Source organism: Plectropomus leopardus, chromosome 12 (assembly GCF_008729295.1).
Source record: "Plectropomus leopardus isolate mb chromosome 12, YSFRI_Pleo_2.0, whole genome shotgun sequence".
NCBI classification, from domain to species: Eukaryota; Metazoa; Chordata; class Actinopteri; order Perciformes; family Serranidae; genus Plectropomus; species Plectropomus leopardus.
The window spans coordinates 28,691,890-28,712,279 of NC_056474.1; the positions used below are offsets into that span (position 1 = coordinate 28,691,890).

Here is a 20,390-nt window from a genome sequence, read left to right on the forward strand (position 1 = left end):
TCTACTTTAGACTCCAGGTTAGTTATAAAGAAAAAGTCTGTCTGTTTTTTGTCATGTATTTCTAGAACAGCAGCAGATATTGTTATCCTGCATAAACAGACAAACATCTCAATTTGATTACTTTCCCTGATGTAAAAGGCAAAGAGAAAGGTGCGACTCCAGGTTTTGCGCTCTCCCTCACAGTATTTGAAGGCAGACACATGTGCAGCTGCTGGCATTAATAGCTTCTTTCCCCCTGTGGTAGAAACCAGATTTTCATCTGATTCACCATGACATCAAATCAAATCTGATGAGATTGTGGAGACATTTATGGAAACATTCTAAATCGATCACAGTTTTGTAATTCAACAGGCGAATTCTCCATCTTTCATCTCTCCTTTCTAAGTTCCCCCCCGGACACCTCCCTGGAATTTTAATATCTCCCTGGCACGCCGGCGTCTACCACCGGAAAGCAGTAGCGCTCCGAATCAAATCAGACCTCCACATGATAGATGAGTGAGCCTAGTCACAGTCTATAATATATCTGGACTGCCAGCTCACTTCTGTGACAGCTGAGAAATGCCAAAGAGCAAGCAGGAGCCAGTGCATGGCCCCCGCGGTGCTTTTTTTCTTCTGCAGGTGCTACATTGAAATTCATTAGCGAGGTGGTATCAGAAAGTACAAGGGGAAGAGTGATGGAGGGTTTGCTGCGGGTGGTCACTGCGACCTGGCCTCAATGTGCTCTGATGCTTTGAGGGCACATCTGTTGTGTGGTCTCACATGGGAAACCCAGGGAGGGGGTAGTCGACCTGGCATTTACCTTTGTCTTTGAGAGAGCAAAGCAAATCAGCAGCTCGACCGCAAAACGCCGGCACGCCGTTTGAGAGAAATAGCGAGCCGAAACTCTCAGGAGGGTGGCGGGAAAATGCCAGCTCAGCCCCCTGGGGCTTTTCAGCGCCCACAGAGGCTCCATCTACAATCTGAGCGTAAAGCCTTACCGTCAGCGATGAGGTGCTCCGGCACATGTAGGATTACCCGGACTGAGAGGCTGCAGGACATGTGAGAGGAGTAAACCAGGCCGATCACGCAGCTGATGACACTGATCAAAGTCAGGGTGGTCTTATTGATGGGGCTCCGCGGGGAACCTGCTGCTGGAAACAAACGCACGGGAGGGAGCGGGGGGGGGGGGGTGGGAACAACAAAGAATAAAGACGTGAAGCAGTGACCACTCTATATTCCTCCACAACCTCTGCAAACCATGAACCCTTCCCAACTTGTCAAATACTGCTGCAAAATCCAACATAAAAAGGTACTTTTCACGGCAGTATGATATGCCATCACTTTATAGCGCAGTAGGATGGCATCAGATTGAAACGCCACTGCTATCATCGTAATATAAAGAACAGGGAAGTCTTTATAGGTTGCAGGCAGGGGTGTATGAGTCCAACAAACCCCGGACTTCCACTCGGGAGCCAATTGTTTTCTTCCCCTGTGAAGGATGAGCAAAATATTGATGTTCTTTTCAAAACCACATTTTTGTTGCCTAAACCCGATCATGTGCTTTTGTTGCCAAAACCTAACTATGTTCTTATTTGGCCTGAACCTAACCATCCACTTTTGTTACCTAAACCTAACTATGTGCTTTTTTCACCTGATTCTACCAACAAGCTTTTGTTGCCCCAAACTAACTACACGCTTTTGTTGCCTAAAACTAATGTGCTTTTGTTACCTAAACCTAACTATGTGCTTTTGTTGCCTAAAACAAAACAAGTAACTTTCTTGCCCAAAGCAAACCCATATTGTTGCATAAAACTAACTATGTGCCTTTTTTGCCATCCACTTTTGTTGTGCAAAGAATTAAACATAAATACAAAGATTTTTAAAGACTGTAAGCATATAAGAAGCGGAAACTGTAGATTTCCTGTGAAAATAGAAGTTTTTTTTTGAAAAGACAAAATGCATTTAACAGGTGTAAATTGACACGTGAACAATAGATGCAAGGGATCAATTGGCACTTCATATGTCGACATGAAATCCATCAACCAAGCGGCGATATTTGGTGAGTTGGGATGAGAACGTGTAGCACAAACATACATGCACACAGCCACACACATACTGCTTACACATTGAGTCATTTTGAAAAACAAGCCAAAACATGGACTTAGTGCCCATGAAAAGGACCTTTCGATCAAAAACCTCAAGCCTTTTGGGAGGTTTAGAGTCGGCATAGCTTGGTGGCACAGAAAGGTTTACCTTTGAAGAGTATTAACATCCACACTGGGATGTTCGGCGAAAAAAGGGACATGGGCTGAAATAGAAGTGGTTCAGAGGTTGTTTTGCAACCTCTTTCCTCCACCATTGCTCTCTGCCGGTGTGCGAATGCTTGCTTTATGACGTTCACACCAGAGTCCAACACAGAAAGTGTGAAACGTGACCCAATGGGGCATGCATACATACATGCACACTCACAAAAATCCTGCAGTGACCTTGAATAAAGCTACTCACACTTTGTTTAAAGAGGTTAGCACAAGCAGAATAACTCTAGATTATATTGTCACTTTTAAATTACTTGGGCAGAAACTTTCTCATTCAAAAGCTGCCCAAGGCAATCCTTTAAACAAAAGCCAGAGTAGAAAGCTGACCTATCGTATTATGTAGAAAGTTCAGAAAAAAATGGCTCTTGAGCATAATTCTACCTTTTTTTTCTAAAAAAGTTAATTTTCTCTTATTTTTATGACATTGCAAAAATTATCTCCAGAAGACATTTGGTTATTACATAAAATATATAATTCAATGTTCCTCCCCACCCCCTCCCTCCCCCGCCTCATCACTCGTCTGACTTGAAGAAATCCTTCCGTCATGCCTCATGAATCATTCCTCTCCTCTGGATGTAAACAACATAGTTAGGGCAGCGAGCACCCGCTTCTATTCTTAAGCCTCGCTTTAATTAAAGGTGTTGGCTTCACTTCTGGAGGCATCGCCGTGTTTGTGACACCTGTGCACATGACGCGGGAATAATTGGCTTAGAGGCGCTGTGAAGGCTTGTAACGCCTTCTGACAGCAGCTATTATTTTAGGGCATCGTCTCTTTATTTTTTTTATTTCCATTTTTCCCTGCCTTCTATGTCTCTCTTCCACACCCCATTACTGTACATCAAAGCTGCAAGGACATGGCATGCTGGAAGATAAAGCATGCTGCACCACTTCACTTTGACAGCATTTGCACAGGATCCTCCCCAGAAATAATATTTGGGTGTAATATTATTTCAAAATGTGTTTTTTTTCCCTCAAGTTGTAAGATGCAACAAAATATTAAACGTTGGAAACCTCTGATCTCATCGTCTTGGTTGATTTGACTCAACAAGATTGTATGCAGATGCACTGAGATCAGTGTCACATGCTCACAACACACATTTATGTGCATACTGTGTACACAAATTCCATGTGTTTCTTTTCAGAGTCATGAGCACACACAACACTGGAGCTATCCATCTGGTATATGCACTGTAAAGGTTACTTGTCATGCGTCGTGACGATGGTAAGACCATCAGACGGCGGGATCAACTGTCTGTAGGTGTACGAGTCCTCCTTACCCCCTGAGCCCCACGCGCTGTTGGCGTTACCATTTCTCATACCTCGACTCCGCCGGCGACTGCGGTTTGGGTCGGTGTAAAAGGCCAGCTGAGGCTCGCTGTCTGCCTCCGTTCCAGAGTCGCCGTCTGGGTTCAAGAAAGTTGAACCCGCTGTTGGATTCACACATAAAAAATAAAAAAATAAAAATAAAAAATACATCTAGAATAAGGGGAAAAAGTTCTGGGCCAACGGTGTCCTCAAGTTGGCCTCGTAGAGATGGCAGGGAAAGGGCTGCCAGACCCAAAGATGCTGGAGTCAGTGTGGAGACAGATCAGAGCAGAAAAGTTTTCTTCAATCAATAATTGAAACATGGGCTAATGGAGATGGAAGCCAAGCAGAAAGTTAATCATATATTAAAGAAAAGTTTGAAGACAAGTTTTACGCCCTTGAGCATTTTTAGCTTTTGCTTGAGCCATTTCATTTACTGAACCAACAAGAGGACAATATTACAGATCCTTGACTTGGACTGGAAGATCTGTTGTGGCGTCGTCATAGAAAATGAGGTCAGAAAAAAAAAATGTTACCAGCAGATGTAGGTTCAGAAATGTACACAGCTTATTGACTTTAAGATCTTTATAAGTGAATATTTTTTGTGTTGAAGAAGCCCTTGGGGAGAATGCAATTTGTACCTTACCTTGATCCGTTCATTAAAAAATTGACAAGGTTTGCCTTGAAGAGCGAACCTTTCACAGTGGATATTAGAAATATCCACAATGAAAGAAAACTGATACAATAATGTCAAATCAAGTTTGATATGTGTGTTTTAACAAATGTAAAACGGGAAGAATAGCTATTGACTATAAGTGTACACAGCCTGTTTGATATTTATGAATCAGTATTGAAAAAAGATCAGGACTTTTTAAATCACAGAATCTTTTTTTGTGCTGTTGAATAAAATGTATGGTTACAATCTGAAGGACTACACTGTATTGACGTCACTTTTTTGTGCTGCATTGAAATGCCTTTCAGAAGTAGTTATAACTCTTAAACCTGAGCTAATTGATTTTGATTTCTTTCAGAAAAACATGGGAAAAAATGGCAATGAGCAACTGGGGACAATGTACTGCAACTTGCAATAAATTACTAGATTTAGAATATTTTTTTTAAAAAAAGGCATGGGAAAAAGACAATGAAGCTGTAATTATAATAATCCTAATTTTTCTCATAGCATGAACTTGTTGTAAATTTTTCACTAATTTCCTCATCATCTTCTTGTTGTTGAAATGTTTTTGAAAGAAACCAAGCCAATTTGTTCAGGTTTTAAGGGTTAAAACATACTGATGCTGTGTTTTAGACTCTGTGGCTAAGGATTTCTTCACATCAGCATTTAAAACAGCACATACTTTGGCAGGGTGGCCAAAATCAGTGAATTCGCTCGCAAGGAAATTTACACTCTGTTAGGTATGGGGACCAATGACATGGAAATTCTCGCCATAAACCAACTGAGACCTCTTGACAGTGCTGGCCTCATTCCCAACTTATCAAACCCCGCTGCTTGGTCAGTGATTCAAGTGTCACACCGACTCAAAATGATGCTGGCTGGCACCTATTTTGGCAGTATGATATGCCACCAGATGGCCTCAGTTTGAAATGCTGCTGCAAATGACATGATGAAAAGTCTGGAAATGCTGGGAAGTCCCTATGTGATGGGCAGGAGGGATGGTGAATGGGTCCAACAGACCCAAGACTTTCACCCAGGAAACTACTGTTCGCTTCATGATTGTTGAGCCAGATTTTCCCACAGAATGAGAATGAACGTGTGGCTGTAGCTGACATGTTTAAAACCCTGGCTGAGCCAAACCACTGACTGTATGTAACTAAAGAGCAGTAATTGGACATTTCCTGTGAAAACAGAAGTGTATTTTGAATAGACACAGCGCATTTAACAGGTGTTAACCAAAACACTGTCCCAAAATGTCAATGGACAGATACCTAGTGCATCATAGACGTGAACAGCACTGAATAAGTGGCAATGATTGAGTTGGGATGAGGATGAGTTTTTTGGAAGGGGAAAACCCAAAATTTGAGGAAGCTCAAGAAGAACGAGGTTATTGTAGATTAACATATTTGCTGCAGTCCTAATCAGGTTTCATGTAACACTTTTCTGCCAATGTATAAACGAGGGAGTAACATCCAAGAAAAATATGTCAATATCTATACTTGTGATGAAGGAAAATCCTCTTTTGGGTAGTGTTCATCTTTTCCTTTTGTAATTTAAGTGATATAAAGCTAAACTCCTAAAAAGATTAGTTTAATTTATTATAAATATAGCAACTTCTGCAACCATATCAGTTCCACGCTGAAAATATCAGCTTCTGGTTATGTCCCTCCCCCTTCCAATGTAGGTCCCACACACTTTTGGGTTAAACTCCATCGATTCCAAATCCAGATACGGATAATATTGTTGGCTGAAAAGATACAGATGATGTATTCCCTCATACCTATTATAAACTACTCCACGAGAGAAAGGAGTAGATGCTAATATGCATAAATAAACTGTATGAACTTACTATGCTCATTAAAGCTCATGACTACTTATTTGTTGTGTATTTACTTCAGTGTAGGTTGTATTATTTCTTTATTTTTGATAAGAATGCAGGTGTTATTTTAAATTATCTAGTTCACCAAATTGTCTGGTCCACCGATTTTCTTAGTTTTTTCTTTTCTTAGTCAGATATGAAATGTCACTGCCACCTGACAGAGTCCTGCATCAAAAAAGAAATGGGTTCAGAATTAGAAAACCAACGATGATTCTCATTTTTAAAAACTGTCCCCATCTTTCCCCATTTCTGGTCCCACTGTGGAGGAGCGCTGACATTTAAGTTCACTGAAAAACATGTCGATTTCTTTTACATTTACTCCATCCTTGTTTTTGTCATTGGCTTACAAAGTTGTCAGCATTTTTCAGAAATGCTGCTCAGTTGTGACTTTAAGCTAGACAGATAGACAGATAGTTAGATGGTTAGATAGATAGATAGATTTATTGTCTGTCCCAAATGGTGTCAGAAATTCTCCTTTGACCGGCTCAATACAATACACACAGTTTGCATAAAAACTCAATCAAAACATCTTTCTATGGGCCACGGGCACAAATATGTCAGCACTGCAATTTAGCATACAGCTCTCAAGTGGAATAACACAGTTTATATACTGCTGGTGTAAAGTGCTTGGCACTTGTCCCTGGAGTTTCCATGGAAACACAGGGCCTTTGACTCTTGATATATTGATAAAAAATATCTAAACAATAATGAGAAAATTAATTGCTCCATGTTTATAAAGATGCACGGCGTCAGCAGCTCCTGCTGACAACCTTTCACTTTGCACAAACTAAGGAATGTTTAACCAATCTACTTTACTCAAAAGGTTACAAGCTCGATTACATAAAAAAGCTTTAAATGGGAGTGCTGTACGGTCTGGTTCTTAATGTCTTATCACAGCTTCAACCTCTCATTCCAACTCTTTTACACTTTCACAGCTTCTCTGTTGATTTATGATCTTTGACCATGATGTAACACAGCCTCTCTGCCTCTATTTGGTCCAACAATAATGTTCTTCAGCAAGTCTCTCTTGATACTTCTTTAAGACTATGCTTGAAACATGTAACACTTCCCTGTCTTAAAATTATAATATATTGTACGAATCTACTGTATATTAACATTGGTGTTTACTCTAAATTAATTTCATAAAATCGAGTTATTATATATAGTTGTTTGGTCTAGAAATGGTTAAAAATGCTGTTCGGTGTTTCCCAGGGTCCAAGATGAAGTCTTTTAATGCCTTTTTTAGTCCATAATGACCCAAATATGTTTTAAAAAAGTAAAAGAGAACTTTTTTTCACATTTAAAGAGCAGAAATCAGAGAATTTCCATTTTTTCCAGTCAATTATAAAATTAATTCATGAATAATTCAACAGCTGGTAAACAATGAATCGTTCTAGCTGCACTGGATAGCAGTAAAAATTAATCATGTTCTACTATGAGTATTATGTCACCAGTTGTTTATTTTTTTATTTTCTTATATTATTCTTTATTTTTATTCTATTTTAATGTATGCATATATGTTTAATGTATGTATGTATATGTATGTATATATACATATTTATTTATAATTGGTATCAGAGTCAAAGCTTATTATCATGAAAATGTTTTTATAGATTTAACCCTAACTCAGCTGTTTATTCTTTTTATATTTTATTCAGTTCTTTTGATAACCAAAGGAACTAACATGTATAAACAAATCAGACTGGGAAAAAAAAACCTGTCACATTTAAGAAACTGGAAGCACCTAATCAGTGTTTTTGTTTGATAAATGACAGATGAATAATTAATCATTTTAATTATATGCGATTGTTTTTCAAATTAAATTACTGACTGACTGTCTGAGAGCTTTTTCAGAAGGTAGGTTTGATGTTATCTTATCTTGAACTGAATATACACCTAAGCATCTCTTTATTTGTGGCATCTTGACCCAGCTTTGTGTTGAACACAGGTGGCAGTACTATAGGTTCGATGTGATATTTTATTACTTACAGGAATATTTTGGGGAAACATGGGGTATTTGACATTGGGGGAGGCTGCAAAAATGAATCCATTTAAAACACATAGATAGAAAACTGACATCCATGCAGTATGTGAGATGGAAAACAAACAGCCAAACACACACAACACATATTTGGCTGAGGTCTTTTGCTGGACAACACCAACATGACTCTTATCTTTTTCAGCACTTTTTCATGATAACAGTCATTAAAAATGCCCATACATGAGCCTTTATAAACACTTTTTTTCCACAGGAAAGAAAGGGCACAGAATAGATGTTTAAAAAAAAAAAACACGGGGGGTATGCAAAGCTTTGTTTCGAAGATAATCCCACTCATACCATTTAATCTGTCCCCATTTGGCATTTGGGTAAAATAGTAAATGTCCCTTTCTGTCTTCAATGTAGGAGGCGAGTGAATGGAGCCTGACTGCTCCTTCATTTAAAGCCACAATGCCATTTTAAGCATGAGCCTCAAAAACTGCTCTTACAATACAATACGTCTGTAATGCATTTCAGCCGAGTGTGTTTTAGCCGAGGCATTAGCTATATTTAGAGGGCATGTATTGAAGCTTGTCTTACAAGTGTTAGCGGATTGTGAATCACAAAGTGAGGGGGGGAAAATCCATCAAAGCAGCAAAGATTTGCTGCCTCAGCGGGATATACAGTATGTGCACTGAAACAAAATTCATGCTAACGTTGCTCCGTGACAAGAGCTTTAAAAATCCCCAACCAAGACGCAGTGTTTGATTAAACTGGAGAAGATCCCTCGGAAAAAAAATAAAAAATAAAAAAATAATAATAAAAACTGGAGGAATGAAAATACTGTTGGCAGCAATGTCAATGTGACGAACCGGGAAGGACTTTTTCATGACAGCAGCTTCATCAGCTTTTCATATTGTTGGTTTTAGAACAATATGCGCCGAAGATATGAATGCATAGTGTAAATATTATTGGCAGCCATGACTATCTGACGGCACAGATGTTGCCGTCGCTTTACTTCACAAGTGGGAAGCCTCTTCTGATGACACCATTGTTTCAGCAGCATTTCACACGACTGATTTGATAATAAAGCAATATTCGCTGCACAATTTCCCCTCAGAAATGTTTACTGGCAGGGAACAAAGTCCTCTGGAACATTATTCAGAGTGCTGTTAAAACGCTGCAGCGGAAAGAAGACAAATAAAACCTCCACCCAGTGATTGGAGAAGACAGAGCAAATTCCTCAACGTACAATGTGTTCCAATAACTGTGAAATAAGAACAAGCAAAAGTAGATTTAAAGGGACAGTTCACCCTAAAATTAAAAATGCATATTTTCCATCTTACTTGTGGTGCTATTAATCAATCTAGATATTTGAGTTGCAGTGTGGGAGATATCGACCCTTGAAATGTCTGCCTTCTCCCTAATACCGTTGAAGTAGATGGCACTCGGCTTGTCATGCCTTAAATGCCAAAAATATATATATATGAAAAACTCAACAGCAGTGTCTCTTTTCAGAAATCATGACTCAGACCTCAGACCTTGTGAGCAGTTTAATTTAGGAAGTACTTTCTTTTTACAGAACTACACCGTATTATCATGCAGAAGGTGGTGTGCATCTACTCAATTATGTTATGTTACGTCGTTGCTACTTATTTTAATCCACTTGATGTCACGGTCTGCTCTGTGGGATCTGTGTGGTGGGAGTTTCAATTATAAAAAAGCATATTTTTCTGCATGTTATAGCTTCAGAGGTCTTACAGAACAAATCCATGTAAATGTATACAAAGACAAAAGTCTAACAAGGGTCAAATAATCTGTTAAAAAACACTCCTTCAAATTGTTCATTAGTAAAGGCAGTGAAGCTAAGCTAACACAATTTAAAATTGAGTAATATATATATATATATATATATATATATTATATATATATATAATTGTGTAAGGTTGATAGAGATAGTCATGTAAATGAAAAAAAAAAGTTTTATGAAATAGAAAATAATGATAATAACATACATTTAATGTTATCGTTTACATATTTGACGAAAGAAATTATATCATTATGGTTTTTTTACCGCAATAGTAGGTACCGCAATAGTACATCATACATGGAAATAGCACTATTATTGGTAATACTACTAATTCCATGGTCACAAATTGTAACATATTATAGACATTATAGGACAGGACTTGTAATTTTGAGTGTTTTTTTTTCTTTCTAACATTACCATCTCCACAGTTTTGTAGAGGCCTTTATGTAAAAAAAACTATGGTGTCTGTTAAAAATAATGGTCATAAAATAGGAATATTTTTGTTATTCTAGCCCCAAGGGGAAAAAATCGTTTTGTTGAATTGTTTTTTCTTAGTGAGGGTTAAAAATATTGCACCAAAAATGTAACTAAACTATGCAACTATGGTGGAACAGAGACACAATGTGGGGAGTGGAGGAAAAGTGACTCATCAGTTTAGAAAACGTATGTTTTCTCCTTGGAGTTCTTGATGGGTTCTTAATGGTGAAAACAACATTATGGAGGTGAAAGAGTGACACAGTGGTTCCAGTGCTATTCAAGAACACATATGTAGCAAAGCCATCTCCACTTCAAAGAATGAAGGCTTTGAAGGTATAGCTTTCAGAAGACAGACAGCTACCAAGGCTACTTGAGACACTGCTAACGAGACACTGGCTTTACTGACACCAAATAATATTGTTGTGTTTCTAATGCTGTGCCTTAAGGCTGAATGGCTAATGAAATGGTGAATTTTAAGAGCAAGATCCAGCAAGCTCGATGGCGACTTTTTACAATTAGCTGACCAATGACCTCCTAAAGTAAAAATTACTGGTAAACTTCACTTAAAGGAATATCTGTCTCAAGGCACAGCGTTTGGCCACATTTGAACGAGATTTTGGAACAGGACAGTTTGTTCAAATATCTTCAGTGATGAAATGCAGACCTCAAAGTTAGACTGCCCTGATTTGGGACACAGATCACGTAAGAGTGTGTCCCCTAGACTGAGGGGGGCCAACGAGAGTACAGACTCAGCTGAAGGAGTAAACCAAGCTAAAGAACTCAGAGGCAAAAATGTAAGAGCTACAAACTTAGATATTAAAAATCAGCCAGTATTAAGAAACTGTCCCGTGTAGGCAGGATCAGTGACAGGAGCACTGCAACACCATCTATAAAACTGACACTCTTGTGTAGTCCACAGGCAAATAAAACACAATGATTTGCACTTTCATTAGGTAAGTACCTAAAATCTGTCTGAATAAGTACAAATCCATGTGAGAGCTTTCAGAGTTATTTTTAATCAAAACAGTCCCTTAATGAAGAAAGACGTAACCTAACAGTGATGCGTGAACATGTAGCTCAAAGCACTGCCGTGCCTAATTACATCCTCACTAGCATGGCTGTAGGCTCTTAAGCTGCCAGTCAATTCATAATGTCTGACATGCCCATCTCCAAAAAACATTAAAGCCACTATTTTACTTTTAGAGTAATTATGCCATTTTACTTGAGAAACACTTGAGAAAACATTTTGTTTATTGAAATATGAGCCAATCTCACCAAAAATCAGCGCACACAGTCATTTTCAGCCTCTTTATTTCAGTGATGCTTGGTCAGATGTTAAAGTCATTGTTTGTATTCAGTTCTAATTGCAAAAACTTGTACTATCACTCAGCGATGAGATCATCCCAACTAAACCACCTGTTTTTTTGGGGGGAGCCATTTCCTTATAATTTCTGAGTTCACTACTTCAGGAATCGAGGCTTTTCAGTGGCTCTCTAAACACTTAAGAAGAGCAGAGCTGTCAAGGACGGCTTTGAGGCTGCGTGAGTTTCAGAGAAGAGAGAGCATAAAAGAACTGTTGGCTACAATGTAATAGTACTACACTGGAATAACTTTAGAGTGGTTCACAGTGCAACAGCATGTATTCTCTTTGTGATGTGCAAGAGGAAAAGTGTTTTTGGAGGCAGTTAAGAGAAAATGTACCTTGCAGCCTTACCTATCACAAAGCTCTGCAGCTGGAAATGACTGAAACGCAACTGTGGCAAAAAGGCATTTGAAAAAATATATCATGCATATCGTGCAAAAGGTGATGTCTGCACATCAGCTATGAAGGTTTACGACATTGTTGTCCAATTAGTGGGAAGTGAGATGCTTTCCACAGTATCACAGGTTGAGCGTGGTGCTCACATGTAGTTAAGTTTGGTGATAGGACCAGGGATGTCTACATTTTCTTTTTCTGTCTGTATAGAACTTGAAATATAACGCTGTGTCCCCGCCTGGCTTACAGCAGAGAATAAAAGTGCCTCCTGAGGAATTAAGACTAAATCTCACACAGCAGGTTTGCATCAGTTTTCACTGTTAAACCAAAGCCAAAAGGTGCTGCGCTCACCGCTCCCATGAAAACAAGACAGGCCCCTCGAAGCATTCACTGTGTGATGTTCACCCCCCGACTCAGCATGCACAGCAGGAACAAGTGCTTCTTAATAAACCAAAAAAAAGTTGCCCAGTGCGCCACGTCTTTATAAATATGGAAGATTGCTAGAGCTGAGTGTTAGAGAAGGTAATGGCACCAGAATGACAATCTGTGCTGACAGAGGAAGCATGGAAACATGACAAATAATTTAACAGAATAACAAAGTCACAGTTACAGATACAACACAAGGTATGTTTACGTGGAGCCTACTAATCTGATTAGAAAAGGTTATAAAGCCCAAACAGATTTAACATGATCCATATAAACACCTCACTCAGCATAGACAGGCCAAATAGATTCAAATGTCAGTCGGTTGCAGAGGGGGAGTTGAGAAAAATTTACATCATGTAAAGGATGAAGCTTATTCATCTGTGGCTGCGTTTTTAATGCTTATGCTTCGTCCTCATGTAAGGAGACATGACGATGTACGTTTCTCAGACAATAAATATCCATTTTAGCTGTTAGTTTGACTTCAGCTTTATTGGGGGCAGAGAAGATGCTCGAGTGGCTCAAGTGACTTGAGTAGCCCCGTAACCATAGTAACTAACTAATTCCTGCCCGGGCGCGCGGGAGGAGAGGGGGAGAGAGCGCTGTGCTGCTGTCAGAAGTTATCCGTTATTTATTTTTCACTGCGAGAAAATGCACTTGTGGCGTGAGAGTGTGTGAAAAGTGTCAACTGCATGTGTCTTGTGCTCAAGAGTCGGCAGCCCTGTAAAGTTACTACAGGCTGATTCATACATTTTGTGCATGTCATACAGCTGCTTCGATTACATGGAAATCTTCAGATTGATTTAAATTAGACTGAAAAAAAAAAAATAATTACCAAAGCAGTGTGAATTGAAAAAATAAATAAATAACAGATTAAAATCAATACTGTTAATGTTTATCCTTAGCATACAAAAGGTGAGCTTCCTGCTCCAAGACAACAGGCACTAACTCACTTTACAGACAGTAAGTTCCTCTAACAATACATGACAGCTGAGAAAATGTTTCCGGAAAATAAGTGAAGTAAATATGTGGTCAATGCAAATGTGCTGCTGATTATCTCTTAATGATAGTTGATTAAACCATATGTGGTTTTAACTGTATATTGCTGCTGATACTTTATTGAAATTTGAATTTGCATGAGTGACTTTTATACTACTTCCTTCACTTTAATCAAATTCTTAAAAAAATCAGAAAGCTAGTGGATTAAAAATAACACTTAAAAATACTTCTTTTAGCCAACTGCTATATACTGTATATGAAGCAGGAGCATAATCTCACACACCATCCTTCTCAGTAATATTTTTTCTCCCCAGGCAGTTTGGTTGCTGAACAGTTGATGCATCCAAATAAGTGCACATTGTAGCTTGTAGATTCTATACTTTACATTGCGGGTATTTATTTTGGGATGTGCGCTCTTTATGTCGGCAGAAAGTGACAAGCATTTCGCTGTAATTCATTACACACGACAATAAACTTGAATTTGATGTACAATGGAGAAAAATAATTTAACTAATGTGTGCCCATGAGGTAAATCAATAGAACTTGTTTATTATATGATTATAGAAGTTGCTTATTATGATTATATGACCTATTTGTGCAAAGCAAACTGCATGAAATCCAAAAGACAGCATTACTGTTTTCTAAAATGTTCAGTGTAGCATCATTTCTATCCAGTAAAAAAGGGTTCCAAGGACAAATGCATTGAATGTGATGTTTAATATTAACTGCAATACCAAAATAGCATGCCACTCACATTCTTTGTGTACCTCTCTTTTTGTTGTGGCCACATCCACATGAAACCTGTGTTTTTCCTGTTACAGTATGGTAATGATGGTTAACATTAATGCAAAAATAAACAGCGAATTGGCAATGAAGATAAAGTGTTCAAAGTACTGTTTAACTGACTGTTCTGTTAACAAACAAACTAAGTAATGCAAGAGCACAATTTGGCAAGCAGATTATTGTTATTATTTTAATCAATATGCAGAATTTTGCCCTTCTATGACACTTGCTGGGCTCTCCACAAAGAAGAGAATATGATGTGGTAATAATAAGAGTGGACGTACAGATGCCAGTATCGCTGGGTTTATGAACAATTCATCTTAGGTTTGAGGAAACTGTTGAGGATCTGAGTTGCAAGAGAATGAAATTAAAACCGTAATTAAAAGTTTTCCTCATACAGCTTACAATAATGATTTGGCAGCATCCTTCACTTTGTTTTAATTAACTATTGGGAGTGTGAACAAATTCAACAGTGCAATATGTGACAGTATTCCTTTTTTTCATCTGGGCACCAAACGATGGCTCCTGATGAGTGTTATGGCAAGGAGGGCTCAAGACTCAACAATGCTTCATTAACATTGTCCCCCAAGAAGACATTAATCAGGTATGGAATTCTGCAAGTTTATCCACACTAAATGCACTCTGTATATACTCTCTGAATCCAAGATATTTCAGTCAAATTCAATTTTCATATGTAAATATTTTGACACGTTTCGTATTTCCAGATTTTCTCCTTGACAATAACTGTTGATGTTATTGCAGGATCCCAGATGTTTGCCAGCATTTGCAAAATATCTGCAAAATTTAATTGCTGGTGTGGTAATTTGCAAACAAAAACCCATTGTCTCAGCGTTGCAGCCTGAAGACAAGACAATATTTTGGGTGATTGTTGTCATGCCAGTAACGTTTCTGCCAGGATTGTGACACAAAAGAATTAATCAACCCAAAATATAAAAGATAATAGGATACTTCTGTCTTGAATACCAAGGACAACAATCACTTTTGTGCAAGAGACAAAAGAGGGGAGAATGGAAAAGGAAACCTACAAAGGAGAGAGGTACTAATACAGTAGATAAAAGATGAATTTGAAGGTTTTTAAGAATTGCCAACAGATGGTACCTGTTGCCTCTGTCTAAGAGAGAAGGCAAGTCATTTTCCCTGGATTGCGTCAGCGGAACATTCATTCCAATTATTCTATTATTGTGTTGACTCTGACATTGAAAAGTATAGGACAAAGGCCACAGGAGTAAATGTTGAAATTCAAATTGAATAATAACATATTGTATGTAATTAAAGGAAATGCTCCAATAGACACTGTGGAATTGATCCACTTTTCAAGCAGCAAAAGTATATCAGGTGCTGCATGACATGCACATGTATGTATGAAATTTCATACATGTGAAGTATTCGAGGTTGGAAATAACGTGTCAAGAGCAGAATACTACCAGTGTTATCCTGGGAAAAGAAACACATTGTGACTTGCCATAGCAGAAAACCACTTATGTAACCAATTATATTAATGCCAGTTGCATCGGTTTACCAGTTTCAAGGTCCTTGTCAACGTAATGGATTACATCCTACATCTGTTTAGACAGATACTTGTTGGTATCATCTGCATACAATAAAATACCTACTGTGACAACAAACACTGTCTTCCTAAGCAGCTTAATGACAATTATTCAGAGCTTTGATTAGTTACATTATGACCAACAACTAACCAATTCAAACAAAGAAAGCTTAGACCTGGAACCGACCGTTTTTGTCTGCTGCTGTGTAACAATAAATAGTTTACTATAACAATTAATCGATAACAGAAGCTAAGGACAACACAGTGACAGCATGCACAGCATTTCAAATAAATAAATAAAGGTTCAGACTAAATAATGCTTTCTGTAGACAGTTGAGCATGGCCAATGCACACAACAGTTACTTCTAATGTTAGCCAGTAAGCCTCCTTGCATCTTCTGACTCTCCTTGTGACACTTAAGCAGAACCAAGAAAATTATCCAGTGTCTTGATCCTGAAAAGTTGTTATTTCTAATTTCATCTTATTTGTTTCATGCCAATAAGTGTGTACTTTTATCCAAATTCCTTTTTAATAGCAATGGACAACAGCCCCAGATACCAAAAGTCTCCACAGGGGGGCGCAAGAGGATGGAATGGGGGGCTAAGACATGCACAATGAGAGACATTATACTAAGATTCAGTGTATTGTGACTTTGAGTAAAAGTCTCACTCCTTCTCTGAGTCACTAACCGAAAAGTTAACACAGAGACATTAAACACATAAGGGATCATTCCTGACAATAACTAAAAAATAAAAAAAAGGCTAAAAATAAACTCTGACGCTTACTGCAAATAAAAATCCAAAAATCAAGTTAGAAATAAGATGCTGTAAAACTTAACTAAAATTTATCCAGTTTTAAGTTTTTTGTCACAGTAACCTAGTGATTGTTTGTACATGCAAGTTACATTGCAAACTGCTTAGCTAATAGCTAATTAAGCACACATTAATGGTGCAAATTTGTTAAATTCAAACAAATACTGGGGGAAAAAAATACAAATAGCTACATCACAACAGCCCATTTGATAAGCTTCTAAGGGGTCTTGTTTTTTTTCTGTCATTGGTCTGATTCCCAAAATAGGCCCACATGTTGGTGTTAGCATGTTTCCATCAATCACATTAGCAAAAATATGTTTGACTTCATTTTCACACAGACGACCAATTTCACAATGACCTGTGAAAAAAAATGAAAGCAGCTCTTTACGCTAAAAATAACAAAAACAAAACTGAAATCCGCTTTAAAACACAAGTACAGGATAGAATGACAGGAGGACAAGCAGATTCACAGAAAAAACTGTGGTAATTGCAGCTGTAATTATTACTGGAGTGTGGGTAAATTATTACCCACATATTAAAATCACTGACCAGTGCAGGCAATGCTGAAATATCCCCAGGAAAGGAATAAATCCTGTCCAAATGGGGCCTAAGTTAGTTAAGGCAGCCTTTATGTGTAATAGATAAGCAGAAGTACAATAACTCAGCTTTAACCTTATCCACTAATTTAGACATCATCATCATGATTGTGCTTTACAGCTCACAACTCATTAGGAATAAATTGTACACCTGCGCAGCAATAATAATCATGAAGTACTGATGGGGGGCACACAGGCCTGGTAGCGCTCCCTTCACTCTCTCTGACATTGCTTTCTCCCATTTGGCAACTTTGGTACTTTTAGTTGCTTTTGAAGTAACACAAGAGTCCATTAAATGTGCTGACATATAGAGGAAAGAGAGGCACTTGGGCATCTTCAGCAAAAAGGGAAAGCGTCATTACCTTACCTGCCTCCTCCTCACACATGCACAGAAGTTGTCCACCGAGGGCAACAATAGCTCTGTCGGTGCATATTTTATGACAAAGATGAAAATAGTTGACTAGAAACACCAACAACAGCGGCTCAAAAACTGCGTGGAGCAGATCTAATTGCCTGCTTAGACAGCCTCATTTCTATGCAGCTGGCTTTGGAGAATACTAACCTGTACCTGGAAGCACTGAAATTTTAAAATTGGTGTCTATGTGTGTTCCTTAAGTGCATTAGGAAGCAAATTCATCCATTTTCGTATACCAAGCTGATACAACAGATGTGACAATTATAATGAGTGTGCAGGAATCTGTTTTCTCTGTTACTTTTGTTATGTTGTGCATTGCAATGTTTTACATTCGTGTGGTCAAAATTAAGAAAATGTAACTAAATTAATGAATTTCTGATTGTCGGGCTGTAGTGTCAGTGGGTTGGCTGGTTCCAGAAAACAGTAGACCAAAGGTTTGGCCCAACTGTCACCGATGCATAGAGAGATGAGGACACAGACAGAATAGGACTACTTAATGGAAGCAACAAGAAGCCTCTGACACAGATATACTTTCAAACTACTGCTGGAATGCAAAAGATGGTTTATTTACCATCATTTGGTAGAGGTGATTTCTATTAGGCCATCAAAGGTCCCTGAATACCTACAACCAATGTAACCATAGTGGTCTGACACAACCAGTTGGCCATTATTTGAGCTAGACATTTAATGGATGCTCACTAATGGGTACTAGACTAAAAAAAACTGGTTAATTGTTGTCCCTTTGCAAAATAGAAGACACTAGAAGCTTTGTTACATAGAGACACACTTTAAGTAAGGGCATTTGGCTAATTAGTATAGTGGCCAGGGTGACAGCTACTGTGCCTGACAGGCAGGGACTTTTACCATAGCCCTCTGCACTAACATATTTGCTAGCTTGGTTGTCTCCTCTGTTTTGGAGTCCTTTTTTCTGTTTTTTGAAATTTTACTATTGTCAGATTGCTGTCGGTCAACGACACAAATAATTAGTGCTGGGAATCATTTTGAAAAAAAATATGATACAGGTATCATTATCAGTACCCTTAAAGTAATACTGGTTCAATATCCCAGCTTATTCTCAATCTGAACTTGGTAAATACATCTACTCTGTCAGTGCTTTCAACGAATGACCATGATGCCAGAAGCCACATTTCACATCCCCCATGAGAATTCAGCTGGATGGCATCAGCTGAGAACATGGCTAGACAGAACCAACAGCCTTGTTATTTGTCATGGGGGATGGTAGGACAGCACCAGGCTTGTCCACATGATTCGTGCACGGTTGGTATCACTTCTGAACACAGAAGGACAGAACCGGTCATGTGTGTATGAAACATAGAAGGAAGCTGTCAGACTGAAACACTGCTGGTTACAACGTAATATAAGGAGTGCAGGTGCGCTTACAGGGTGGACAGGAGGGGTGGTGGATGAGTCCCACACAAAACTAACTTTAACACGGGAGTGCAGTGTTTACTTCCCGTGTGGATGTGAAATATTTTTTCTGTACCTTATCATGTGTCTCTTTTGCCTAAACTGAACCATCCATGACTTTCTTGCCTAATAGCAACCATCATGATAGTTCACCCTGGTTGTCATGTGCTCATGTTATGTAAACAAAGATGCGCTGCGTCATCCCACAATGTGCAGTTGTTGACATCACAGTAACAGCATCCCATAGCATAAACAGGTGATGTTTAAAACGTCATTAGTAAATGCAGAAGATCACCGACAGAGCAGCATAATGTGACAAGTTGGGATGAGTACTGAAGCCATAATTTCAAAGGTTTCGGTGGCATATTGGCAAGCTTAATTGCCAAATCACCAGACTGTATGACTTGTAATGTTAGCTGCTGCTGCAGGAGTGCAAGCTCTGTGGTGCGTACAGTTGATATGTATCTGTTTGGCTGCACACGCAGTGACAGGACTAACTGTAAGCATCACACAGCTAACTGAACCTAACAGTTATTTACAGATTTAACAACATAGTCAAGGTGTTTCATTGTTGGTGTGAGTTTTTTATGACTGTTTAGTGAGTTTGTTATCGTTGTGTTAGTGCTTGCTAACTGCGGACACCTTGAACTGACCTTTTGAGATCAGCTCTGGAGACTACAGCAACGAAAGGTTTGCTGATCGGGTGCAGAGTCAGGGTGGTCTGGGATTAGACCCATGGCTCAAAAAAAAATCAGATGCAGGTATAATTTAACCAGAGACATTTCAATACTCCTACTTAGCACTAGGTTCTTTTGGTCAATAGCTCAGAGGTATGAGTCACCCAGCCCAACAAATGAATATGTTGAAATTAACACGAAAGGTTTTCATTCACTCACTTGACTTCTATGAGTCAATTTCCCATTTTAAACACTGGTGTGACCAGGCCTTAATTGGGATAGATTTTTAAGTTAAATTTCAGTGGTGACCCACCAACATCAACAGGCCTTCAGACCTAAAAGAGGATCGTGTTAACAAAGGGGTTCTATTGCAGGGTGCTTTTTGTGAGATTGTGAAGTACAATCCAGGACGACCAGTTTGAATAATACATCAATGAGTCTTGAGACTTAGCAGGTGGTAGAAAACTGCACAGTAATGAAGTCCTCCAACCTAGATGGCAAAAAAGGTTCTAAAACAA

At 38.6% G+C, this 20,390-nt stretch overlaps 1 protein-coding gene across 1 annotated transcript in view; it reads right to left on the reverse strand.

The window, feature by feature from the left end:
• astn1 (astrotactin 1) overlaps window positions 1–20,390 on the reverse strand; it is a 502,578-nt gene that overhangs the window by 368,398 nt on the left and 113,790 nt on the right. The window contains 2 exon segments of the mRNA XM_042497522.1: window positions 978–1,127; window positions 3,572–3,721. Of these exon segments, the coding sequence (XP_042353456.1) occupies window positions 978–1,127; window positions 3,572–3,721 (300 nt within the window).